This window comes from Mustela lutreola, chromosome 1, assembly GCF_030435805.1.
Source record: "Mustela lutreola isolate mMusLut2 chromosome 1, mMusLut2.pri, whole genome shotgun sequence".
Classification (NCBI taxonomy): Eukaryota; Metazoa; Chordata; class Mammalia; order Carnivora; family Mustelidae; genus Mustela; species Mustela lutreola.
In genome coordinates, this window is record NC_081290.1 from 255494047 (window position 1) to 255521149 (window position 27103).

A 27103-nucleotide genomic window follows, 5' to 3' on the forward strand; every position below is an offset into this window, starting at 1 on the left:
TGAATCAAAACTCTTGTTCTGAATCACTGAAATTCTAAATTATTATCAATCAAATTAATCTGATTATATACTACCCCTGTAATTTTGATTATTAAAAGTAAAAGAGCATTTTCAGACAAATGTTTATTAGAACAACTCATTAAAAATGCAAAATTTGATAAAATAATCCATTATTGTAGCAAACAACTTCTAGTCAATATATATATTCCCACCTGAAGTTTTAACTATACTAATCAATTGTTGGGTTAAAACCACTGCTTATTCCTCTTTTTTTTTTTTTTTTTTTTCAAACAGAAAAAGAGAAAGCAAGGAGCAGACCATGCCTAGTGCCTAATATCTGTAATGGATGACTTTTGTGACACGTAGGAGAGGCCTAAACCCTGACAGCAGGAATGTGTTGTTCAGACACTGGCAACCCACTTTGACTGCATAGATATGTCAACACACACTTCACCAAGATGGTCAAAACAAAGTCTGGAATATGTTCTATTGTGTGAACAGAACAGAATGGGGTATTTTTAATAATAAATCACTTAAACAAGTGAAGGCAGCTGTCAGCAAGGTATGAGCTTCCAACATGAAGTACAAAGAAAAACATGCACTGCCATTTATATAATCAGAGCAAGCCTAAAGGCCAACCGGTTTTGTGTCGGGTTCATGTGCTGCCTAGTATTCCACCCTGCAAAAGGAATGTACCAAAGACATTGGAAGCTCAGCCTCAGAGATGGTTAGAAGAAGGGGAGGAAAAATGATCTTTTAAATATATCCTCATGAAGGCTTCAAAAACCAAAAACATAAGAAAGTTCCACGTGTTTCTTACTGGCAGAAATCATTACTTTGCAGTTTTGCAACTACTGCTTTTAAAATATATCTAATTTATAAGAGAATGACAAAAGATTTGTAGTATCTCTATAGGAACATAGTGTGTTATAATCTTCCAAAAAATAGTAATTTGAAAGAAAAATGAATTTTACACATATCTATTTATGTCAGAAGGAAACATAATGTATAATATTTGCTCCTGTAAGCCATATTTATCTAAGCCACATAACATAAAAACCAACCTGTAAGTTTTCCATTGGCATAACCATAGCTCTTTGCAGCTGGACGAGGTTTATTTTTTGCATTTTCCAACCATTCCTTAAACCTTTTCTCTGCTATTTCCTTTTTTTCCTGTAATTCAGCTTGCCGTTGTTTTTCTTTTTCCTTAAAATGACAAGACCAAAGAATCTCTAGTGATGTTCTGTAACTAAAAATTCTATTCAAATTCAATTGACTCCTTCCCCAATAGCTTCCTACCCCAATGGCTTACTGATCATAAATATTAAATCATATTTCTATAAATTGATAAAAAAAAATTAAACATGATCAGATATGTAATCTAAAGGTGGCTGCTTCTACACAAGACATCAAGCCCAAGAAGGAAAAATGCAATTCACAGTTTTTGTTTTTTTTTTTTAAGATTATTTATTTATTTGACAGAGATCACGAGCAGGCAGAGAGGCAGGCAGAGAAGAGGGGAAGAAGCAGGCTCCCCGCCGAGCAGAGAGCCCAATGTGGCGCTCAATCCCAGGACCCTGGGATCATGACCTGAGCCAAAGGCAGAGGCTTTAACCCACTGAGCCACCCAGGCGCCCCCAATTCGCAGTTTTAAAATGGAACAGTAACTTACAATGTAATAAGGCTTTCATAAAAGTGCATAAAAAATATTTAAAAGCCTAAACCATGAAAAAAAGTTTGAACCTGACTGAAAATATATCAAAAAGCTTATAAATATTCTTCAACCTGAAAAAGCCATAAATGCATATTCATATCTGAAACTTCCACATAGTATAAAGAAGTAGGGATAGTTTCATGTCTTTGTTTTATGGTAAAGTGGTCCCTATTTTCTATTAGAAACTTTTTATACAATATAGTTGGCACATATGAACACTAAAGCCACATATTCCAACTGGTTACTTTAATATAAATATACCTTTTCTTTCTTCTTCTTTTCACATTCTTCAGCATTTTTCTTCTTTAACCATTCTTGGTATTTTTCTTTTGCCTTTTCTTGCAAATGTTCTTTCTCCAATTCCTTTGCTGCTTTTTCCTCCATTTCCTTATTAATTTTTTGTTCCCTTTCTTTTCTTTTCTTAAATAAAAATGAAAGAATTTCAATTGCATTATCTGTAATTATGCCCATATAAGCAAGGAGTGTTATATGCAGTAATTTTCTAAACTTCAGTTATTTCTTAAAAGAGATGGTAACATAGTGGTTGATACAATGTAGCTTTTGAAAATATATAACATACCTGTAATTGCCTGGTCAATTGTAGTCTACCAGCTTTGCTATAAATTTCATGAGGACAGTAACAAAGACCTTGCCCACCGAAGTATACTCAGAGGTTGTAGCAGTACTAGGTAAACAGTAGGTGCTCAATAAAGATTTGTTGGTTAATGAAAAGAAATTACAACCCATTAGACTGTTCTAAATCTTGTATTTTAAAGTAGATGTTTACCTTCACTCTAAAGTAGAAACCATATATATTTATATTTCCTGACAGTTTGCCAATACAAATACTTAGCTAAAATCTTTGTCATCTGTGAGGTACACAGCACCAAAAAAATAACATTTTGAACCATTAAATACCGTTATAAGGGCACATACAGACAAATCTCTAGCTACATAATTCTTATAAGTTCTACAGAGACCAGAGGTGGCAAACTTTGGTCCCCAGACCAAACATGGTCCTGTATTTGTAAATAAAGTTTTACTGAAATATGGCCAAACCCATTTATTCATACGTCTATTGTCGGTGGCTGCTTTTGCACCACAACAGCAAGTTGAAGAGCTACAACAGAGACTGTATGGGCTACAAAGCCTAAACTATTTATCTGGCCCTTTAAAAAAAAAATCTGACTGTAACTCAATGTTTGTTTCCTTTTCATTCAGAAGATAATTTACCAATCCACCTATATTCTAAATAAACCAATAACATGGCTTACTCTCCTTATCAAAGGTTTAAAAATAATTTTCAAGGCCGAAGTGTATGCAGTACAAATGCCAGATGCATTACCCTTCATGGAGCAAAAGAAATATGATCGAAGAAAAAAATTCTTCCCTTGAAAGCATCTTGTAGAATATGTTAATGTAAGTAATTCAATTAACATCCAAGTAAGAAACACCAGTTCCATACAGGAAAGACGGGTTTTAAAATTCAAAGCCCAGCACGCTTGGGTGGCTCAGTCAGTTGAGTGACCACTCTCAGTTTCGGCTCAAGTCATGATCTCAGGGTCGTGAGATCGAGCCCCATGTAGAGCTCCACTGCTTCTCTCCTTTTCCCTCTGCCCCTCCCCACTGCTTTCTCTCTCTCTCGAATAAATAAATAAATCTTAAAAAAAAAAAAAAAAATCAAGCCCAAGATGCTATGTGTACTTCTGTCTTGCTGGTCAACCAACAGCTGCAACAAGGAATCCTTTCTTGCTGAGAACACAATTTCCATTAAAACAATAATGGACTTTACTTCATACTGTCAGAAAAGCTACAAGATTAAAAACAATCTTGTAGTATATTTCATTCACTGTCTGACTCATGAGACTCCTCCACAACCTCATCAACAAGGAGTCTTCCAGTCCCTATGTTGCCTTCCATTATAACAGCTAACATCTAATGAGTGTTGACTCTTCTTATTACTTTTGTATATACTTTATACATATGTACTATATCAATTCTTATAACCACAATATGAAGTAGGCAGTATTATAATCTCAACTTAAAAATATGGAAATGAGGGACGCCTGGGTGGCTCAGTTGGTTAAGCAGCTGCCTTCAGCTCAGGTCATGATCCCAGCGTCCTGGGATCAAGTCCCACATCGGGCTCCTTGCTTGGCGGGGAGCCTGCTTCTCCCTCTGCCTCTGTCTGCCTGTGCTCACTCTCTCCCCCGATCTCTCTCTCTGATAAATAAATAAAATCTTTAAAAAAATATATATGGAAATGAGGCACAAAGAAGGTAAGTCATTTGCCTAAATTTACACAGGTGGTAAATGGCAGATAACAGAGCATACAGACACCAAAATGAATGTTAAGAATAATTTTATGTCAATTATTTCAATTTAAATGAAATGCCAAAGTTCCTTAAAATATATGATTTTCCAAAACTGATTCAAAAAGAAAATAGAGTATCTGAATAACGCTCTACTTGTAAAAATAATTCAGAATTTAAAATCTTCCCACAAAGAAAACCCCAGGCTCTAATAGCTTCACTGCCAGATTTCATCACACATTTAAGGAAGAAATAATACTAATTACTACACAAAGTATTTCAGAAAATAGAGGAAAAAGGAATACATCCAAACTCATTTTAAGAACCCAGTATTGTTCTGATATCAAAACAAGGCATGGAAGTCACAATATACTAATAAGGATGAGACAAGATAACTGTTCTCATCATCAAAAACTTGAAATTTTTAGAGATGCATTTAATGAAAGATGTATAATACCACTATACCTGGAAAACTAAAAAACACTACTGAGAGAAACTAAAGATGACCTAAATAAATAGAAAGAAAAATCATGTTTATAGATTTAAAATTTGATATTACTAAGATGGCAATTTTCTCCAAAATGATCTATATATTTAATGAAATCACAATAGTGTCAGGTATTATTAAAGCAAACATGATCAGAGAAATTCATAAGCTGATTCTAAATTAAATATGGAAAGACACAGAATAACTAAAAACAATTCTGAAACAGAAGAAAAAAGATGGAAGATTTACATGATCTGATTAGAAGAATAATTATAAGTTCAATAATTATAAAACTAACGTAACAGAGTAATGTGGTACTGGCACAGGACTAGATCAAAGGGAGAGAAAAGGGTCCAGAGATAGACCCATATTTATATCGCTAATAGATTTTAAACAAAAGTGCCAAGGTAATTAAATAGGGAAAAGAGAATCTTTTCAACAAATAGTGCTAGAACAACTGGACATCCATATCCAAAAAAAGAAAGAGAAAGAGAGAACCTTGACCCTTAACTCATACCACACATTAAAATTAACTCAAAATATACATATAGGTAAAACTAAAGTTTTACACCTTCCAAAAGAAAACAATGGAGAATATTTTCATACACTTGGTGTAGGCAAATGTTTCTTAAATAGGACACAAAACCCACAAGCTACATAAAAAAATTTTTTTTTATTTTTTTAAAAGATTTTATTTATTTATTTGACAGACAGAGATTACAAGTAGGCAGAGAGGCAGGCAGAGAGAGAGGAGGAAGCAGGCTCCCCACTGAGCAGAGAGCCCAATGCAGGGCTCGATCCCAGGACCCTGGGACCACGACCCAAGCCGAAGGCAGAGGCCTCAACCCACTGAGCAACCCAGGCGCCCCATAAAAATTTTTTAAATATGGAACTTTATCAAAATTTAAGACTTCTCTTTAAAAAAATCCTATAAGGAAAATTAAATGGGAAGAAATACTTGCAATACATACATGTGACAGGACTTAAAGGAATATAAAAGAAAACATGCAACTTATGAGTAAAATATACAATTCTTCCACAAAAAATTTAAGCACAAAACAAAAACAGGAAATGAGATGTAGAAATGGTTGATAGCATTAAAGACTGAATTGGGTACCTCAAAATTTTTATGCTGAAGCCTTAACCTTCAAAGTGACTATATTTGGAGACAGGACTTTTAGAGAGGTAATGAAGGTGATTAAAGTCCTAAGGGTAGGGTTCAAATTCCATAGGGCTGGTGTCCTTATAAGAAGAGACATCAGAGAGAAGGGCTTGTGAGGGTATGGAGAGAAGGCATTCATCTTGCAAGCCAAGTAGAGAGGCCTCAGGAGAAACCTTCACTGATAACCTGCATTTTAGACTTCCAGCCTCCAGAACTGTAAGAAAATAAATTTCCATTGTTTAAGCCACCCAGTCTATGGAATTTTTTTATGGAAGCCCTAGCAGGTTAATACAACAAGTTTATGAAAAGATGCTAAATATCATTAGATCTCAGGGAAATGAAAATTAAAACAGCAATAACATACCACCACATAGTCACTTACCTGAAAAAGACAGACAATATCAAGTTTGGCAAGAATGTGGTGCAATGGGAACTTTCATACAATAGTGGTGAAAATATAAAATGATACAAGCATATTAAAAAACAGTATGGCAGTTTCTTTTAAGCACATACTTAACATACAAACTGGCAATTCAGTTCTTAAGCATTTAACCAAGAAATGAAAACTAATGTCCACAGCACAACTTGTACATAAGTGGTCATAAAATTTTATTTGTAATATCCCAAAACTGAAAATAGCACATTTTTCCACCAACTGGTAAATGGATATACAATTTATGGTTACTGCACAGAATACTCCACAGAATGGTTACTACTACTCAACAATAAAAAGTACAATCTTAATAGAGCAAATTTTAAAAACAAAAGAGGCCCAATGCAAAAAATATATATTCTACGATTCCATTTAAATGAAATTCTAGAAAAGGTAAATCTAATCCACAGGGAAAGAAAGTGGACTAATGGTTTTCTTGGAGCTGGGACTAGTTGCGGGTGGGGAACAGGGCTTGAATGCCAAGGGGCGGGGGGAACTTTCAGGAGTCACAGAAATATTCTCTATCTTACTGTAGTGATGTTTATTACACAGGCATATAAGTTCGTCAAACCTCATCCAAATTAAGATAGGGTTATTTTACTGTATGTAAATTATAGCTCAATGAAGTTTCTTTTAAAACCTCAAAAAGACTGGTTGCCCTCTCTTTTAAGAGGTGCGGCCCCGAACGTTCGGTTAGATTCTTGATGCTTGGTGCGAAATAAAGCTTTGCTTGGCCTTCAAAAGAAATTTTAAAAATTAAAAAAAAAATAAAACATCAAAAAGAATTTCTGTAGAATTTAAGCTGGAGAAGACAGAACAGAATGCTTTTAGTTAGCACAAGGAGAGGAGAGCAGGCACTCAGAGGGATGCACTAAGACAGAGAGCAGCCAGCTACTAAGTGGCTTCAGATTTTCTGGCACTCCAGTTCTATACCACACAGAGCACAACAATAAATCTTCCCTTTTTTAAGACAGGGCCCTGAGAGAACCTTTGTTTCTTGTAACTAAAGGAAACTAACAAAATAACTGGGTACCTAAAGTTTCAAAACCTCTATTTTGGTTCCTTCAGTAGTATCTGGAACAGAGTAAAAGTGTTGAATGTCTGAATGATGCATTGGATAAGTGTTATTTATGCTTTATCAACCTGTACTTTTTACATTGAAAAATCAGTTCCATGTTTTGAGAACTAAAAGTAATTTTATTTTTAACTATTTCTGAAAACAGTAAATAAGGGTCCTTTCATAACATATGTGATAACACACTGTAAAAAAAAAAATCTAGAAAAATGAATTAGTATGGCCACACAAATGTAAGAGTACCAGATAAGATAAGCCATTTATTTGAAAATGATTTAACAATTTAGTGTCATATTAGAAGAAATCGACTTTGCTAATGGATATACAAATTCTTTTTGTCTGATTGTTTTTGCTAGAACGCAGAGAAAATGACTTAGAGAAAATTATGCCACAGATATACCTAAAATGTGAATGAAGCTAGAGGCAGCAGGGACCACACACCATGAAATGTAAACAAAGATGCCAGATGGGAAGAGAAGAACCAGGAAAGCAGTCTTTACAAAGAAGGTAAATCTGAGACTGAAAGAGGAAATCTGATAGGTCTGAAAGGAAAAAAAAAAATGGAGTAATCAATTATTCCTTAACTTGCACAAGAGGTCTGCAAAATAAATAAATTTAAATTCTCAGAGCTTATTTTTGAACCATTCTCACTCATACTTGCTTTCAAAAGTTGGTGATTTGTGTCAGGACAAACCATTTCCAACCAAAAGAAAAAAAAAAAAACAACTTTTTTCTCAAGTAACTGGATTAGATCTACTGACACTAATTAAAATAGAGACTATATCATCTCTTAGCAATATCTTACATTCTTAGACAAATAACAACTATGTTTGACTGGCATGGTAAAATGAGCTTAATGGAGTTAAAAGATAAGAGAAGCTTTTAGAGGAGAGAGCATACTATTCTACACATGTAAAACTGGTTTTATGGCTATAAACTGCACAAAATATCACACAGACCTTGCAAATAGTCACACAGACTTATTCTGATTTGGGCACTGATTCTCAAAGAACTTTCTTATTGTATTATGGAATGAAGAAAACTTATAAATAATAATGATTTACTTCTGAAATAAAGAGCAAATACATTTACAGTTATAACACACACACTTCCAGCCAATTTCCTTCTTACAATACCTAGATGACGGAAGCTATGTCATCTTCAACTTACTAAAATTATTGACCAGGTACTCTTACTAATGCCACTGAGCATTAGATTCAATAATATTAAGGACAATTAGTATTAAAATCTAAGATTCTGTCTTGTGCTCTAAATATCTAACTAAACTCATAAAATTGGATCAAATAATAAAATCAGGGCGCCTGGGTGGCTCAGTGGGTTAAGCCGCTGCTTTCGGCTCAGGTCATGATCTCAGAGTCCTGGGATCGAGTCCCGCATCGGGCTCTCAGCGGGGAGCCTGCTTCCCTCTCTCTCTCTCTGCCTGCCTCTCTATCTACTTGTGATTTCTCTCTGTCAAATAAATAAATAAAATCTTTAAAAAAAAAAATAATAATAATAATAATAATAATAATAAAATCAATACCATTCTAGATATGTGAAAATTACAAAAGAAACAAACAGATAAAAAGATAGGTATTCTCAAAATTACTAATTTGTGATCCAATAAAAGAATCTATTAAAACTGAAAGATAATAGATTTATTTTCTCATTCCAATAACAAATGTTTACTGCATTATAAAGCATGATGCTAGATCTTACATAGAAATATAAAAAATAATTCCTACCCTTAAAAATTCTTAAAATTACAAAGTTGTTAAAGATTTTGTGTATACAAAATCCAAAATAGCAACAAAATAGATACAAAATACAAAGTGACATAAACTGAACCAGGATTCAGAGAGGGAAAGAGTTTCTATTTCTAGCATGTGATCAGTGAATGATTCATGTAGGAAATACTTTGAGTTGGATAATAAAGGGAAAGGTAGGGAGGAGGATATGATGAAATTCCATGCTGATGAAGTATAATATAAAAAAATAAGGAAGTGAGAAACAGAATGGAAATGTTTTCAAATTTTCTCATGAATACATATCCCTGGAGAGTGGGGAGCAGTCTGTTGCTTGGGATTTCTCTGAAATCTCCTGTGTATCTTAAAATAACATAAAATTTTTATTCTATTACCATTAAATATCTATCCTGCTTTAACATGAAAATAACACTTTTCCTCCCAAAAATTTCCAGTAAAACCAATACTCAAAGAAATGGATCATGATTATCCTATGTGTGCTCTCAAAAGAATGCTAGTAAGAAGCAACAGCATAAGATGAAGAGAACCACAGGTGGAAGAAGACATGGCTCAGAGAGCAGACTAGATCTTTAACCAGCCAGGCCAGAATTGTTAAAACATTATTTGGAGGACTGTAGGGAATCATAAAAAATATATTTTGAACTGGGGAATGACATTTGATTTTTTTCAGCAAGATCAGCCTGGCAAAGCCACAGAGGATGGATTCATTCACTCAGCAAATATTCTGGGGCATCTGCTATGTGTCAGGCACTGATCTAGCTGCTGGAGAACTAAATAAAAAAGACAAAATCTCTGGTCTTATAGAGCTTACATCCAGTAGGGGAAATAAGCAGTAAATAAGTTGAAAGATATAGTGAGACCAGAAAGAAAGAGATCATTAACAGGAGAGTGCTGAATAAAGGAAAGGTGGCAGGAGGGGAAGGCACAAACAACAGAATAACTCTGATAATACCGAGGTGACTGAGATGACAGTAGTACTCGTAACAGGAATCAAAGGAAAATAGGCAAAAAATGGGTTGTTATAGATTTGCAGGCTCCGAAGTACCTGTCAACCTAATAGAAGTCCAAGACCCCAGGAAGTCCAGCCAAGATACAGAATCTGTAATTACTTACAGCAAGAAACAAGGAAGCCACATGAGCGAAAAGGAAGAAAAGAAGAGAAGAAAGGGTAGAAGACAGAAACTTGATAAATGTCCACGAATGTAGGGGAAAAAAATCAAGTCGAAGAATGAATCTGAGAGAAAATAACAAAAAACTTCGTCATGAGGAGTAATGAAAAGAAAGACTTTGAAAAATAGCTGTCAATATGTGGGTGCAGATTTTTTTCCTCCTTACCTGTTCATTCTTTTTCTGAACCCATTCCTTGTGCTTTTCTTCAGCAATTACCTTTCTTTTTTCACGTTCTTCCATTTCTTTTCTTTTTTCTAGCTGTTGATTTAATTCCTACGGATTTTTATTCAAACAAAGGCAGCATTTAATACAAGTACTCAAATCACATATTAAAAACAAGGCTGATATTAACCAAATTAAACAAGAATATAATTTCCTTTAGAGAAAATACACTGTTAGTGACAATAACTTACTTAAGTAACTAGTCCATGATAAAAAGAAACCATTGGTAAAAACTATAAGTCATTTTTTAAAAATGCAAATAATTGCTTGGCAGCAAAACACTAGTTTCTTAGACTAAATTTCAGCTAAATAACTCTCATTGAAATCAACTTTCCCACACATAAATTTTGGCATCACTGTACGCTATTGGCAGAAGCTCAAGAGAATTGCAACTTTTTTAAGTCATAGAAGGTTTCTAGATTCATAATGCAGATAAAGGATTGGAGTTAAATAATCCCTAAATTAAAATTTTGATTCAAGGTTAATCAAAGAAGAAATGTAAAGAAACTACTCAATTTTCTTACAGAAAAAAAAAAAAAGAATCCAGATTTTTCTTCACTGATTTTATAGCTTCTGGAGTGTAAAACAAAACCACATTCATATCCCAGATTATTTAACTGCCTTGCTGTCACTCGAATCTACACGTTTGGGCATTTCCTCAGGAGAAAGAATGTAGAAGGTATGGCCAAATAAAACTTCGAGCTGAATGCCACCACTCTGTCACTCATCAGTTAAATTACTGCATTAGTTGAGAATGCTGTTCAAACTAGACTCCTAGGACTCTACTGCCATAATTACTGGTTATTTTTCTTCTCTCTCCTTGATACTAATAATCAGATACTTTTATATATCTTTCATTGGACCTCACTCCTCCTCCCCATCCCTCCCTTTCCCAAAGACTTACTACCTAGCACCTGAGGGTGCTAGTGGGAAAGCCAATTTTTCAACTCTCAGATAATTCCAGTGTGTTAAATGAAATGAAGATAAAACTTGACACCAAGAACAAATCTCTTGGACTTTAGAACAACTGGTCACAGGATACCTATCTTCCATGACCTCTCATTCTAAAATTCTGCTGCACAGATAATAGCTGCCCTAACTCATTCAGAAAGTCTTCCAACTTTTAAACACTACATACCCCTCTACCCCTCGCAAAGTAAAATATCCATCTGGTTTTTAAAGGGATTTTTTCATGACCTCTGCAGAGACTATGCCTTGATTATTCACTTAATGCTTCTTGGATGCAGTGTCTACTATGAAGATAGCAAAAACTAGATACAGATGAAATTCTAGACGTCTCCAATCTGATGTGATTCTACATACATAAAAGAATTAAAGCACTACATTGTGAGGAGCTGTTTATAACATTTCAGAAAAGGGAAGGGAAGGGAAGATGAGATGAGAGAAAGTGCGGACCAGGGCAGTCAGAAATAGATAGTTGGGAGATGGCTTGACTAGGCTGGGGGTGGGGGGTGGACAACTAGAAAATCTGAATGTAGTACTAACTAGATGGGAAAAAAATCTTTTTGAGACAGGCAGAGTAAATTGAACACTATGAAGCAGGAATACATGGCAAAGGCGATGATTCTGAACCCTTAAAGCTGCAGACTGCACTTGAAAGGAGGAAACCATCTGTAAGGGAGGCGACTAGGACATTGCCACGGTGTAGGAATTGTGAGGGGAAGGTCTAAGAAGAAGTATGTGTGTATGAAAGGCAAGATACAGTTCTGACAATCAGATATCCAAAATTTTCCAAAACAGACTTATTATTAAGGAAAATGATTATTTAAACATACAACTAATAATATGATTGATTATATTTATGTACTCTTTTAAGATTCTTCACATAATTAAATTCAAAAATCAAGAAAAAAAAGGATACTTTGTGTTCAGAAATTTTAGCTGACATAAGAATTAAAGATGAAAGGTCAAAGGTACCTAGAAAATGCAAAACTGACCCAAACTGTGCCCTGCTCTCAGGTAGTCTGGTCAAGTAATTTGCTGTCACAGAATATACATCCCTTTCTGAGACACAACCCCTGCCCCCCAATACACAAGGCAGCACCTCTCAGAATTCCCAGCCTGAATGCCTCCACCTGTTTATCACCAGGATACGCCTCTCCCAGACACAACCAGCACTCTCTCCCACAAGGCCCCTAGTACGTCTTCTGGGAGACAACTGGAGTTTCAATAAGATTATAGCTATTTTCACACAAAGTGAACACTTGATTATGGAAAAACAAAATCCAAAGAGGATCCTAAACATATATTTTTCTTTCAGTAGCTTTTGCTGACTTTCAAAGAACTTTTTATCACTGAAGGTAACAATCAAGAAAAGAGACAGTTTTGAGTTTCACCAGCTCTAAACCCTACCCTACTTCTTTGCTAAGGACTGATGAATGAAATGGCCCTGTGCAGGATTGGGAAAAAAAAAAAAGAAAAAAGCACCTGGATTATTCACAAACTAAATAATTTTTTTAATAATTTAGAACAGATTGTATTAAAATGTTAAAGCAAATGTTAAAAATTAGAATTAACCAAAGATTATAGAGAATTTATGGCAGTCTGCTAGAGAATTTTTTTAAATAATAGAAATTTAAATATAAAGGGCGCCTGGGAAATTTAAATATAAAGTGCATTGGGCCTCTGCCTTCTGCTCGGGTCATGATCTCAGGGTCCTGGGATGGAGTTCCTCATCCAGCTCTCTGCTCAGCAGGGAGCCTGCTTCCTCCTCTTTCTCTCTCTGCCTGCCTCTCTGCCTACTTGTGATCTCTCTCTCTGTCAAATAAATAAACAAAATCTTTGAAAAAAAAAAAAAGAAATTTAAATATAAAAATGTATATGATCTACAAAACCAATATGCTTTTTTTTATAATACTAATGTTCAACATTTACTGTATTTGTCATTCAACATTAGTTACAAATGTAAAAAATTTTGTAAGCAGGTAATTTTGATGGATTAAAATAATTTTTTAAAAATTTAAAAATATTTTAAAAATAGGGCGCCTGGGTGGCTCAGTGGGTTAAGCCGTTGCCTTCGGCTCAGGTCATGATCTCAGGGTCCTGAGATCGAGTCCCACATCGGGCTCTCTGCTTGGCGGGGAGCCTGCTTCCCTCTCTCTCTCTCTGCCTGCCTCTCTGCCTACTTGTGATCTCTGTCTGTCAAATAAACAAATAAAATCTTTAAAAAAAAATTTTTTTTTAATAATTTTTAACTCCATCTTAGAGATGTCTGAAACAAACATCTATCTAAATGTCGGTTGCTGAAATAAAGTTTATGAGAAGAGATGATCTTTTTAATGACCCAATTATCCTTTGAATTTTCCTTTAAGTTTTCAAGGAAGAAAATAAGACAACTGGGGTAAGTTCAAAATTAAATACTAAGTCTGACCCATTTATTTCTATAATATCTTGATATTATGGAAAAAAAATTATTATTTGAAAACTGAAGGAAGCAGGACCCATCCCAGCTTTGCCAGGAAATGAAATGTTGGCAGCTACTTTCTGGCCCTCAATAGGAATCTAAGATGAACTGTTCTTTATGGTTAATAATCTATGCTTCTAATGATATGATTTATAAACAAATTAGAAATGCAATAAATTAGATAATAATAAGAAAAGTGTCACTTAGAAAATAAAACAAGGAAAAGGCATGAAAAAATGTGAATACCATAAAGGCACAAAATAAACTTATAAAGTGAGTAGTTGGCCTATATGTTATGATATCTCTGGCATGACTGATAGGCTATGATTTATGCTAAAATATTTAATTGCTTTAGAGTTAAGTAATGATGTAGCCATAAGAAATTTCAAACTACTAAATACATGAAGAAATTTTAATCTTTCAACTAATTACACTTTGTTACATGCTTAATGACTGCGGCAAGGTCTTCATATTCATTATTTCAATCTGTTCTCAAAAACGTATCTTCAGTAGTTATTATTACCATCTGCTTTAACATGTAACAACAATGAACTTTCATTGAATGTCCTATATACTAGGCTGTATCCTTATGTTGACTTAGCCCTCATCAACAACACTATGAGGTAAATATTATTCTTCCTCTTTTGTTGATTAAGAAATTGAGGCACAGCAAGTTTAAGGATATGACCAAGATTCATGTTTTGAATCCAGGAAATATACCTCAAGAATTTCTGCTTTTAGCCACTCTAGGACTGCCTCTCTAAAATCTGGTTTATAAAGAAACTGGGGGCTCAGAGATGTGGATAATTTTCCCAAGGTGACATGGCTACAATTTCGGCCTTGTTCTGTGTGACTCCAAAGCCCAGGCTCCCTTATGAATTTCTTGTAATTTAATTAGCTTCTTTTATTGTATGCTAACTGTAAAAATGACTTGAAGTGGTTTTCCTTTCCTTAATGTAACAAGTGAATTCTAGTGAGGTCAGAGATAAAGCTAAATGCCATAAACCGAACCCCACTTTACCAACGGCTCATTAGATCAGTGTTTTCCAAACTGTGAGTCCAAAACCAATTTAGTGGGTTATGACTGACCTTTAAAAACAAAACAAAACACAAGAAAGGAAAGAAAGAATAGCATACCAGGTTTTGCACAAATATATGTATGTGTAAATATACATAAATGTATGGATTTATTATGTGACAAGCAAAGTAGACTTCTCACCATGAACAAAATATTTTGAAAGCTACTGCTCTAAGTAGTGGAAATTAGTAATGTTAAAATTTGAGGCTGAGATAGAGGAGTATGGGGTCTCAATAATACACACTAATCCTGAAAATAAATGAAAAACCTTTAAGAAGGCTATGATTGCAATGATATCAGTAACAACACTAATAAAACAATATCAGTCACAATATTTTGTCTCATTTAAACCTCACAAAAGTCATGTGACATAGGTATTACTTTTATTCTTATTGTATGGACAGGTAATTGAAGCAAAAAGTTTAAACATGCCTGCCTGGCATCAAATCTTAAGGTCTTTCTCAAGCACTCTGCCCTTCTAAGAGGAAACAAGTACTACTTTGTACTTTTCCAGGAATAAATTTATTTCTTAGAAAACAAACATCATGCAATAAGGAAATAACAGAATGCACTGGTTTCTAGTCATTTGAATCATGCCAAGCCTCCTGAATGTGACTGCCTATCTAGTTCAAAATGCATCACAGAAATAATGAGTTTCAAAACTGTATGAAAAACCTATTCTAAGGAAGATCGTGGAGGGCAATGCTTCAGATCCAAGGATATTTATGGCAACACAGTTACTAACAGATTAAACTTAAATATATGATAATAGTGAACCAATTAACTATATTCTTATATCTATATTTTTAAAAGATTTTACTTATTTATTGAGAGAGAGAGAGAGAGCACACACATGCACAGGTGCACATGAGGGAAGGAGCAGACAGAAAGGGAGAGTCTCAAGCCGACTCCACTTCTCATGCACAGTGCAATAAGGGACTTGATCTCACAACCCTGAGATTATGACCTAAGCTGAAATCAAGAGTAGGACTTTTAACTGACCAAGCCACCCAGGTACTCTATAGCTAATACATTTAAAATATATTTTAATAATCTTAGCCAGCCATTTAGAAATGATGTTGCAAAAATATTTAATGAAATAGAAATATATTAACAGTGTAACAGGCAGAAAAAAGGTTACAAAGAAGTTTGATCCTATTTCCCTAGAAACAAGATATACCCCTCACCATTCAAATCTACTTGGGTTCTGTGGTCAGATAAGAAGAATTCATATAGTGAGTCTGGATACTATGGGATGCCAAATCATCCAAATCTCTTTAGTTGCTAGTTTCTCAACAGCAAATAGTAAGAGTTAAAAAAATGAAGGATTCATGTGAAAATGTATATCACACTACTTTTTTGAGTTTGGAGAGCGAGAGTTCAGAGACAATCACAAACACGGAAATGTCCAACAAGCAAGGCAGGTTGGCACAGAGAACTGAAAAACCCTGAAAGCCCGCCAGATTCCCATCTCCCCACACACACTCACTCTAGGGCACATGCTCTGAGTAATATAGGGCTTGATTCCGGTCTCTCTTTCATTTTAGCATCTTTTTAAAAAAATTTTTACCAAGTAGGGGCACCTGAGTGGCTTAGCAGTTAAGCATCTCGGTCTTTAGCTCAGGTCATGATCCCAGATTCCTGGGATGGAGCTCCACATAGGGCTCCCTGCTTTGTGGGAAGCCTGCTTCTCCCTCTCCCACTCCCCCTGCTTGTGTTGCCTTTCTTGCTGTGTCTCTCTCTGTCAAATAAGTAAAATCTTTAAAAAAAAAAATTACCAAATAAATGCAGTTGCATTTACTTTAGTTAAATGTGTATATAGTAAAGCTCGATTATATGTGTCTTCATTTACACATTTGTAGATTTCTAAAAAAAATATTTACTTTTTTATTTGACATAGAGAGACACAGTGAGAGAGGGAACATAAGCAGGGGAGTGGGAAAGGGAGAAGCAGAGCAGGGAGCTTGATGCAGGGCTCAATCCCAGGACCCTGGGATCATGACCTGAGCCAAAGGCAGACGCTTAACCACTGAGCCAACTAAGTGCCTCAGATTTTTTTTTTTTAAATATACACAGAAGAAAATCTGGAAAGCTATATACAATAATATTAACCACAGTTACCTTTAGGTGATGAAATAAGAGATTTTAATTTCTTAATTATGTTTAGCTATATTTTCCAAATGTTCTTACAGTGAACATGTATTATTTTTACAATAAGAGTTATTAAAATGGACAGAGCAAACAAGTAAATGAAGAAATTTTTGTTTTTGAGGGATAATAACATTAACATTTTTTAGGGTATTTTTTTTATTGTGTTATGTTAGTCACCATAAAATACATCATGAGTTTTTGATGCAGTGCTCCAAGATTCATTGTTTATGTACAACACCCAGTGCTCGATGCAATATGTGCCCTCCTTAATACCCACCACCAGGCTTGCCCATCCATCCACCCTCTCCCCTCTATAACCCTCAGTTTGTTTCTCAGAGTCCACAGTCTCTCACGGTTCATCGTCCCCTGTGATTTGCCCCAATTCACTTTTCCTTTTGTTCTCCTAATGCCTCCCATGTTATTCCTTATGTTCCACAAGTAAGTGAAACTCTATGATAATTGACTTTCTCTGATCGACTTATTTCACTCAGCATAATGTCCTCCAGTCCTGTCCATGTTGATTCAAAAGTTGGGTATTCATCCTTTCTGATCACTGAGTAATATTCCATTGTATATATGGACCACATCTTCTTCATCCATCTGTCTGTTGAAGGGCATCTCAGCTCTTTCTACAGTTTGGCTATTGTGGACATTGCTGCTATGAACACTGGGGTACATATGGCCCTTCTTTTCACTACATCTGTATCTTTGGGGTAAATATCCAGTAGTGCAATTGCTGGGTCATAGTGTAGCTCTATTTTTAAGTTTTTGAGGAATCTCCACACTGTTTTCCAAGTTGCACTCCTACCAACAATGTAAGAGGATTCCCATTTCTCCACATCCTCTCCAACATTTGTTGTTTCCTGCCTTGTTAATCTTGACCATTCTAATGGTGTAGGTGGTATCTCAATGTGGTTTTGATTTGAATTTCCCTGATGGCCAATGATGACAAACATTTTTTCATGTGTCTGGTTGCCATTTAACATTAACATTTTAATTTTGATAGCAGCTCTAATTTGTGAACTTATAGATTAAGCAAAAAGGATACTGTCTAGTTTTACCTCCAGAGCTTTCTGCTGCAGACGGTCACGTTCTTCTCTTTCTTTGCCAACAAACCACACTTCCCATGGCGTCAGGTTGCTTTCTGGTAGGCGCTCCTGTTTCTGTTCTTGGTGATCTTCTGACTCAACCACACTATTCCAAAAGAAAGAAAACATAGCATTTGCACTCAAAACTCTTTGGCTATACATTCACTTAACCATACAATGAAAGCAGAATTTAATAATATATTTACAATATTGTGATTTTTATAAATGCATATATATGAATTATCTATAAACATACACTTAAAAAATCATGAACAAGAAGTCCAATATTTGAATTAGTTTATCTATCAAACTGCCTTGGAATTCCTTCATCATCTAAAATCACACTATTTAAAAACCCACTGGGAAAACTCAGACCCAGTCCATTTGCCTCAATGACAAGAATTTTTTATTCTTAAAAATCTCTTATCTGGACAACTAATTATAACACATGACCCTAATCATATCCTGAAGCAGACTTTTCCCTTTCCTCCCTTAAATAGTACAGAGGAAAAAAAGAATATTTGTATATATGTAGAGAAAATATGTTATGTGTTAACAATTAAGAATTCTGGGTAAAAGATGAACAGAAATTCTTTTTTTTTAATTTAAAGATTTGATTAAGAAAAATTTTTATTTAAAGATTTTATTTATTTATTTGACAGAGAAAGACACAGAAAGAGAGGGAACACAAACAGGGGGAATGGGAGAGGGAGAAGCAAGCTTTCTGCCAAGTAGGGAGATCAATGCAGGGCTCAATCCCAGGACCCTGAGACCATGACCTGAGCCGAAGGCAGACACTTAATGACTGAGACACCCAGGCACCTCTTTTAAGATTTTATTTTTAAATAATCTCTACATCCAATATGGGACTTGAATTTACAACCCTAAGATTAAGAATTCCATGCTCTATCAACTGAGTCAGCCAGATGCCCCAGAAACTCTCAACTTTTTTCTAAGTTTGAAATCGTCTTAAAATAAAGTTACCAAAAAAATATGGCTCTAGTATTCCTTAACGTTTTAGTTGACTCCTTTTTGCCCATTCTTCAAACAGGGGGTCTACAACTCTCCATTTTGGTTAGTGCATCTCCCGTGTGCACCTCTGTCAGTCCGTCTCTTCCAGGTACACGGAAAAGTAACTACTCACACAAGCTCAAGAGAAGGGGGTGGGAAATACTGGGCCTCAGCCAGATACACAAGCCTCATAAAACTGAGCAAAAGCGGACCATTAGGACCCAAGGAAAGAAAGGTTGTTCAGGGCCCAGGTGTTTATAGACTCAGCTCCTCTTTCTCTTTAACATTCCTGCTTCAGGCCACCAAATGCCTCTCCCTCCACCTTGCACAACTTTTTAGTTGTGCTTTAGTTGCTTCAGTTTACTCATTTTCTTCTGCAGCTTTCTTCATTCATCCATGCCCTCCTGCAGTCGGTATTCTAGGAGGAAAAAGACACTGCTAATGTATTGTTTATTTCTCATACACATCTTTCCTTCTCCAGACTTTATCTGCTTCCACAGTCTCAACTATCACTAGGTACTGATGATCTGTCATTCCGGGTTAGATCTTTCTCCTGAGCTCCAAACTTCTTTCCAGCCACCTAATAGACTGCCCCACTTAACAATAAATCAGGGACAACCAAATCTAATCATCTTCTACCCTCTATCCACTACCCTCTCCACCAAGAAAAATTTTACTCCTCGCCTTATAATCTTACATCAGTGACGAGTACCAATACCCATCCAGTTAGCTCTGTCAGCAACCCGGACCTGTGACTCCTCCTGTGCCCTGTCTGGATTTAGTCCCTTAACCACCCACACACCCACATGATTACCTAGTCATGTCTATTCTACTTCTTTCCATTTTCTCAAGCCATTCACCTCTTCTCCAACCTTACAACCACTATCTGGACATAACTGACCTTTTTCCTTATTTCAAACCATTTTCCACAACTGTTGCCACATTCATTCTTCAAATGCATCCTTCCATCATGTCACTCCCTACCTCAAAGTTCTTCTGTGGCTCCTTTGCGCACAAGATGAAATCCAAACTCCACAGTCTGACACCCATGAATTACCTGCTGCCTATCTTCCCAGCTTCTTCTTATGTCAGTGGCTGATCTGGACTCTTTTGGTTTTGTTGAACTTAAGCAGACTGATGAATGTGCCATACCCTTGTGCTCTGTAGCTTTATCTAAAACCAAAATGCCTACATCTCCACATGTAGCCATGCAAGAGCTTAGATTTGGGAATAAATCATTTGGGGTGAATCCCTACCTGCTTCCTCCTGGCTAAGTACATTTCTTAACTTATTTAAGCCTTCATTCCCATCTATAAAATGGAAATAGCAGCAGAAGCTACCTCACATGGACTACTGAATGAGACAATCTATGTTAAAGCATGCAGACAGATTCTGGGCACTCAGTATTTGATACATGTCATTCAGTAGGAGGAGGAGGAATATGGCTAATTCCTACTCTCCCTTTAAGATTCAACTCGGGCATTAATCTTTATTGCCTCATAGTAAAACTCTGCAAAAAATCTGGACTGAGTACTTTGGGCTTTCTGTCACTTGTCCATCTCTGCCATAGGCTATGAATTCCTTACAAACAGAAAACATGTTTTAACTCATTTTTTTTTTTTATTTCAAGAGTCTAGCTTAGGGCATAGAATATAGTAACCCCCTAAAAAATGTTTGTTGAAAGAGCACAATTAGAGGTTTGTTTTTCTTAAATGACATTTTAGGGGGACGTGGGTGGTTCAGTCAGTTAAGTGTCTGCCTTGGGCTCAGGTCATTCTCTTGGGGTCCTGCGATTAAGCCACACATCAGGCTCCCCACTTGGCGGGGAGTCTACCCCACCCCCTGCTCATGCTCTAATAAATAAATACAATCTTCTAAAAATGACATTTCAAATATTAAATTCCTTGCCTTAATATTTTTAACAAATGATAGCGTATATACTAAAAAAATGTATAGCATATACACTACAGCTTTACCCATAATCAAGAGATGCTCAGTAAGCAGATTTTTATGACTAAAATATTTATTAAGGCATGGTTTTCTTAATGGATAGAGTGATATTAAAACCAGGATAGAGCTGAATGAACAGAAGGCTTTATTATAAAAGACTCCAAGAAAAATTTGTCATCATCCGAGGTCAATTGTGAGTTTCATCTCAGTCCTGTCCAACACACTTGAAGGTACATGCATCCCCTAAACATGGCTCTACATACACATAAACTACCTGGAGTTCATATCACCATGCACACTTGATATCTGAGCTTATATCTGTGGCTGATGAACAATGGACAAAAGGCATAAAATCCCAAACAGCCATGGGTTTATTCCCTGCTCCATGGAGGGAATGCCCATGGCCTGCAACTAGGGATGAGGCCGTGGGCATCATCCCCAAACTGCCAAGGGCGCCAACTAAAGGTTAGAGGTAGGGAGATGCCTGATGAAATTTTGTAAACATTTATCTTCCTGAAAGGAAATGCTATGTTCTCTGGAGCATTTGAAGACAACCACTGCATCTATCTGTTCTCTAGGAGTAGGAACCAGGCATTCATTCAGCACATATTTATTGAAACACCTAATACGCATCTGACACTTCCCATACAAAAAGCCTGTCAACTCCTGCATTCCTTCCAGGCCATATCCTATCCCTTAGACTCACAAGGAATGACCCATGATAAGGTTGCGATAAGGAAGGCAGCCTTAAGCCTGGGATGTTACCAGCTCATTTGGGCTTTGGCTAAAGTGAGACAAAAAAATATGTCTGGCTCTTTTCCTGAGTGCTATTTGGTTAGGAGTTTGACTCCTGGAAGCTAATGCAAGGTCTCAGCAGCTGAGCTGTGGTTTTGATAGCCATCATTCCATAGGTTGCTAAACTGTACCTACATTGCTCAGTCCTGTTGATTAGACTCAAAGATATTTTCCAAAGCCTTAAAATTATTTTAAAAATCTATGGGACCAACTCAATCCTGAAGAATGCCTACAAAGACCCACATGAAAATGGACTCCTGAAACTCTATCATCAAGTTCTACTATCAGGTTGATCAGAGGCCTGTTGTCGCTACGACCAGTCTGGACAAGTGGCTTGCTTGGTTACTCTTACTGATCTCCATTCCCATCAACGTCCTTACTTTTACTTTTCATTCTTAAGAGACTCATTGCTGTAACCGTGTGTGAGTCATGTCATATGGTTCCATATTCCATTCATTCACTCTGGGTATGAATGCTTTACACTAAAGGGGGCTATGTTGCTGCTTACACATAAAGCATAGGTTCTCCGGTCTGTTTCTGAGATCTCCTGTATTGCGCCTTACACAGCTCGACAATCAGAAACTTGTAAATGTTTTCTGAAGGTGACGTATGACTGTATTCCAGAAGAGGCCTACATTACTTAGCCTGTCTCAGAAAGTTATTCCGGCAGGGATAAGCCCTTTGTTCTTATTTCTATATATTCAGTAATAGCCACGTAGCCTAGGGAAGAGAGATCGTGATCTATTCACCTCAGTACTAAACCCAGCTCTGCTAATAACTAGGTATATGCCTTCGAATCAGACTTTTTATCTGCATCCTGAGCCAGTTTTGTTATATGTAAAATGAGTAGCTTAATTTAGGTTTTAATTTCATGAGTAGAGGCCACGTCTATCTTGTTTGTGGTCCCTAGTATCTAGACGAGTAAATGGCACAGACTAGATGTTTGCTGAGTAATTGTAGAAATTAAAAAAAAACTGGGGTGATTTTAATAATATATTTGGCTCTAACATTCTCTGACTCAGTGATTTCTATTCTACTGTAATTTTGAGCGCACAGACCAGATCCAACCTTATCTGTGGATGCTGAGGTTGACATTGCTAAGCTGGGCTGCAGCTCCTCATTTATGACCCAAAATGTATACATACTGCTTACTGCAACCTACTTCACAGGCAAGCAGGTTTTTCCAAAACAACTACAGGTACTCCCAAGGCGCAGTAATCAATTCTGGTATTCAGGGTTTGAACAAGAGTTCTGGTGTCCACCATCTGACTTTTGAATACTCGCAAAATTCCCGAAATGGTAGCAAATTTTTGTGTTTTTGACACTAGATACGTTTTTTCTGGGGGGTGAGACTGTAGAAATCATATTCTCAGGGAAAAAAAAAAAAAAAAGATTAAGAATCATAGAAAATCTGTAGGCATGCGTGCGCACTGGCCCACAACTCTTGATAAGCAAAAAAGGAGCAGCACCTCAGGAGGAAGTGCCAGCAGGGCCTCTGAGGCGAGGCCGGGAGGGGGCTGGGCCGCCAGAAGGTGCTTAGAAGGGTCTAAGGAATCTTGAGAGGGGCTGTATCGGCCGGCGGCCTCGAGTTTACCTGACGTACCCCTGTAACTCCACTCCTCTCAGGCTCGCCACCTTAGCCTGTGAATCATGAGCACCTTCGTCCAGGTCTTCCTCATCCTCCCCGTCGCCATCGTCGTAGTCGAACGGGAAGCTCTTGTGGCCGAGGGGAGACAACAGCGACATGGTGGAATTGCTGCAGCTCAGCGGGGGCGACGGCGAGCTCACAGTCGCCGGCTCCAGTCCCTGCCCCCGGGCGCCCGCCATGAGGACGGAGACGGAGTCGGAGGAGGGCCGAGACCTGGACCCGCAGTCGGCTGAGGACCGCGCGTCGGAAGGTGGCGAATCGGCCCCCCACCGCCCGGCCGCCCACATCGGGCCAGCCAAGTTCAAACCGGCGGAGGGGCGGTGGCGACGTGCGCTCCCAGCAGGCCCCGCGCGCGCCGGGCCGGCCTATCCGGTCGGGCACAGACCCCGCGCTGCCATGGCGACGCGTGGAGGCCGCGAGGGCTTTGTCCCGGCCTGCCTGCCGCGGCTTGCCTCGCTCAGGCCTCTCTCGGCCCGCTCTCCCCCGCCCTTCCCATCCCCGCGGGCCGCTGCTGCCAGAGAGCTGAACTCCGCTTCTCCGCTCCCCCGCGAGCTCCGGCTCCCGGCTGACAGCTCCGAGGGCGCGCGTCCCTTGTCTGCTGTGGCGCAGCAGTTCTTGTGCTAGAACTGTGCCGTCACTGAGCAAGGCAGAGCAAGAGGCGGAAGCCAAAACTAACCCCGTATCCTTACGAGGTCAGGGTTATAAGGCTCAGTCGTGATTTCTTTCGGCACGCAGCCATGTTGTATGAGGAGGGGAGAGCGAACTTTGTCCAAGTTTCCGAGTGTATTCAAGAATGCACTTCGGGGACGGTCTTCCGTTGTTCGGTAGCGCCTTGTTTGCCTGGAAACTTCGGGTAACTAGTTTGTGCGTGTCAATTTTGAGGTCTTTTGAGCCTCTAGTTTACTAGGGCCTCTGTGAAGCACTAGAGAGAGAGGAGAAAAATACCCTACCGTCACACGTTCATTATTTTGTGGTGTAGCATCATACCATTAAAATATTCTGTGGTAACCCATTTTATTCATAACAAAAATTATTTGTGGGGCCTCGGAAGGAGCGCTGTCCTCTCAGGGATTGGGAATAGGGATGAAGGTAGCAAGAAAGAGGTGATAGACAATAAAGCTGGATGCTTTACTCCTGCTGACAAAACTCAGTACAGTTGTAAATACACAGGGCTTTTTGTCCTATTTATGTCATGATGCATATTGCTAGTAGAAATATCAGAGTGAAAACTGACAAAGGCCAAAAATAGCACACACATTTTGTTATTGACCAGAGTGATAAGAGTCCGTGATGAAATTCAGATCTGCAAAAGGTGACACAGGAGAATTAGATAAGGTAGAAATAATAGCAACCGAGGGCAATTCAGAAGGCAGTAGCTATAGTTAGTAAAATATCACATGGTTAAAACTGTTTTAATGCAATGCTAACTTTTTGTTAATTTTGTTAAAATTTTCGGTAGGAACAAAATGGAAATGGAAATGGAAGAAATATTTAACTGAGTAATAAAATTAATCAAAAAATAAAAGTGGCTTAGTTTACATTCTCTACCCCAATTATTCAATTTTAGCATAGCTGGTTAAAACCATTTATGAGAACCTCCTTAGAATCAGTAACAGCATCAAAAGGCTTAGGGCCACTTCAGGGCTTCATAGGAGGTAAATTTAAGCTATTTCCAAAAGACATAATCTGACATACCTGAAGCAAAATAGGAAAAAGCACATGTCTTAGTAAAAACCAAAAGTGACCTGAATTTGAATCAGTGATTTCTTACTTGGTCTTCTTAAACAAGCTGTTTGGCTTTTGTAAGTCCTAACTTACTCCTTTGTAACATAGGGAAATAACCTACCTCCCAGTCATATTATCTCATTAAATAATAAAGTTTCTGGCACAGGACCCGACAGAGAAAACGATAAATGATAAATTGTGTCATTTAAACTCCCAAACTTTCCCACTTTAGCCTCTTGGTATAGGAAGCTAAAATGTCATATACTTCTCTGCCTCCTCAAAATGTTTTATGAAACAAATTATGTCTTTTCCTTGATGCCACAGAATCCTGAAATAATGACCAACTACTGCATTATGCCATAGCAACACTGGAAATAATGAAGCAAAGAGATGCATGGTATGAGTGCTGCTACATGAACATAATTGAATCATGTGGTCTCTCTAGTGTCTTGTCATTGCTGAGAGTGAGAAGCCATAATCGAGTTTGGTAGACTTTTTTAAGATTTTTTTTTTTTTTTTTTTTTTTTTTTGAGAGAGAGAGAGAAAGCAGGGGTGGGGAAGGGAATGGGGGGAGAAGCAGACTCCCCACTGAGCAGGGAACCAGACAGTGGGACTCCATCCCAGGACCCTGAGATGGTGACCTGAGCCAAGGGCAGACACTTAACCAATGGAGCCACCCAGGCACCCCTCAAGTTTGGTAGAATTATACATAAATGTATAAATAAGCTCAAAAGAAGGCCTCTCCCCTTGAGTTTTTGGGTGTTAAATTAGTAACTTCTTACTACTCATTTATTTTCACTTTCATGATATATATTCTAGATAACTTTTTTTTCTTGGCTTTGTTACCTTGTTATAAGAGTAACTTTTGCTTAAAAATCCCTGTCTGACTTTGTTACAAAAGTAACACCATTACCACTTAGCCTTGTAGCAATAAATTAGGCAACTTTTAAAAATTTATCCCTGGACATATTGAAATATTCACAGATGAAGTGTCTTAGATTCACTTCAAAATAATCCAAGGGGCAGGTATCCCTGGGTGGCGCAATTGATTTGGCTTCAACTCTTGGTTTTGGCTCAGGCCATCATGTCAAAGTCCTGGGATTTTGGACTTAACATTGGGCTTCACACTCAGCACAGAGTCTGCTTCAAATTCTCTCTAAAATAAATAAATCTTAAATATATAATACTAATCCAAAGGGCAGATGGATTAGAGGGAGTTAGTAAATAGGTGAATGGGGCAGAGATGAAACAAGATTTACCATGTGCTGTTGGTAATTGCCACATTTGGGTGATGGGTACCTGGGCTGAAGGCTGAAGGGATGGGAGGAATAATTACACTATTCCACTTTTTGTTGTGGCAATTCTAGACACATTCTTAAGTTTAAAACAAATGAACAAAACCAAAAAACTAGGTCTCAAGTTAAGAGGAACTGGGTGCTGGTTTGGTTTCTAATTTGTTGTGTGTGCCTTAGGTATTCACTTGAATTTCATCAAGCCCTCTATTTTCATATCTGTAAAATGAGGGCTTCATGATGGTGAATATTTATATCTAAACATTTCAGAAACTGACTACATTTGGTATCATGCAGGATTTTAAATCATTTGCTTTTTTTTTTTTTTTTTTTTAATTTAAGCAATCTCTACATTAAACACAGGGCTAGAACTTTATAACCCTGAGATCAAGAGTTGCATGTTTCATCAACGAAGCCAGCCAGGCACCCCAATCATTTTTTTTTTTTTTAAGATCTTATTTCTAATTAATCTCTTCATCCAATGTAGGGCTCAAACTCACAACCCTGAGATCGAGAGCACCAGCTACTTAGCCAATCAGGCACCGTACCACCACCACCACCACCAATCATTTGCTTTTAAATAAAGATCTAATTCATGGT

The 27103-nt window shown here is 37.3% G+C and overlaps 1 protein-coding gene across 5 annotated transcripts in view; it reads right to left on the reverse strand.

The window, feature by feature from the left end:
- The window catches only part of CCDC34 (coiled-coil domain containing 34), an 80666-nt gene extending 56458 nt beyond the window's left edge, over positions 1-24208 (reverse strand). For 2 of the 5 annotated variants that reach the window (XM_059138604.1, XM_059138605.1), the window contains exons 1-5: positions 23433-24198; positions 18056-18188; positions 10285-10392; positions 1976-2134; positions 1065-1206 (exon numbers count right to left, since the gene is read on the reverse strand). In XM_059138604.1, the coding sequence (XP_058994587.1) occupies positions 1065-1206; positions 1976-2134; positions 10285-10392; positions 18056-18188; positions 23433-23773 (883 nt within the window). In that variant the 5' untranslated portion in view covers positions 23774-24198. Of the gene's footprint in view, positions 1-1064; positions 1207-1975; positions 2135-10284; positions 10393-18055; positions 18189-23432 lie in introns of all 5 variants that reach the window. The other 3 variants (XM_059138601.1, XM_059138602.1, XM_059138603.1) reach the window with 3 other exon arrangements.
- Between the last annotated feature and the right edge of the window lie 2895 nt (positions 24209-27103).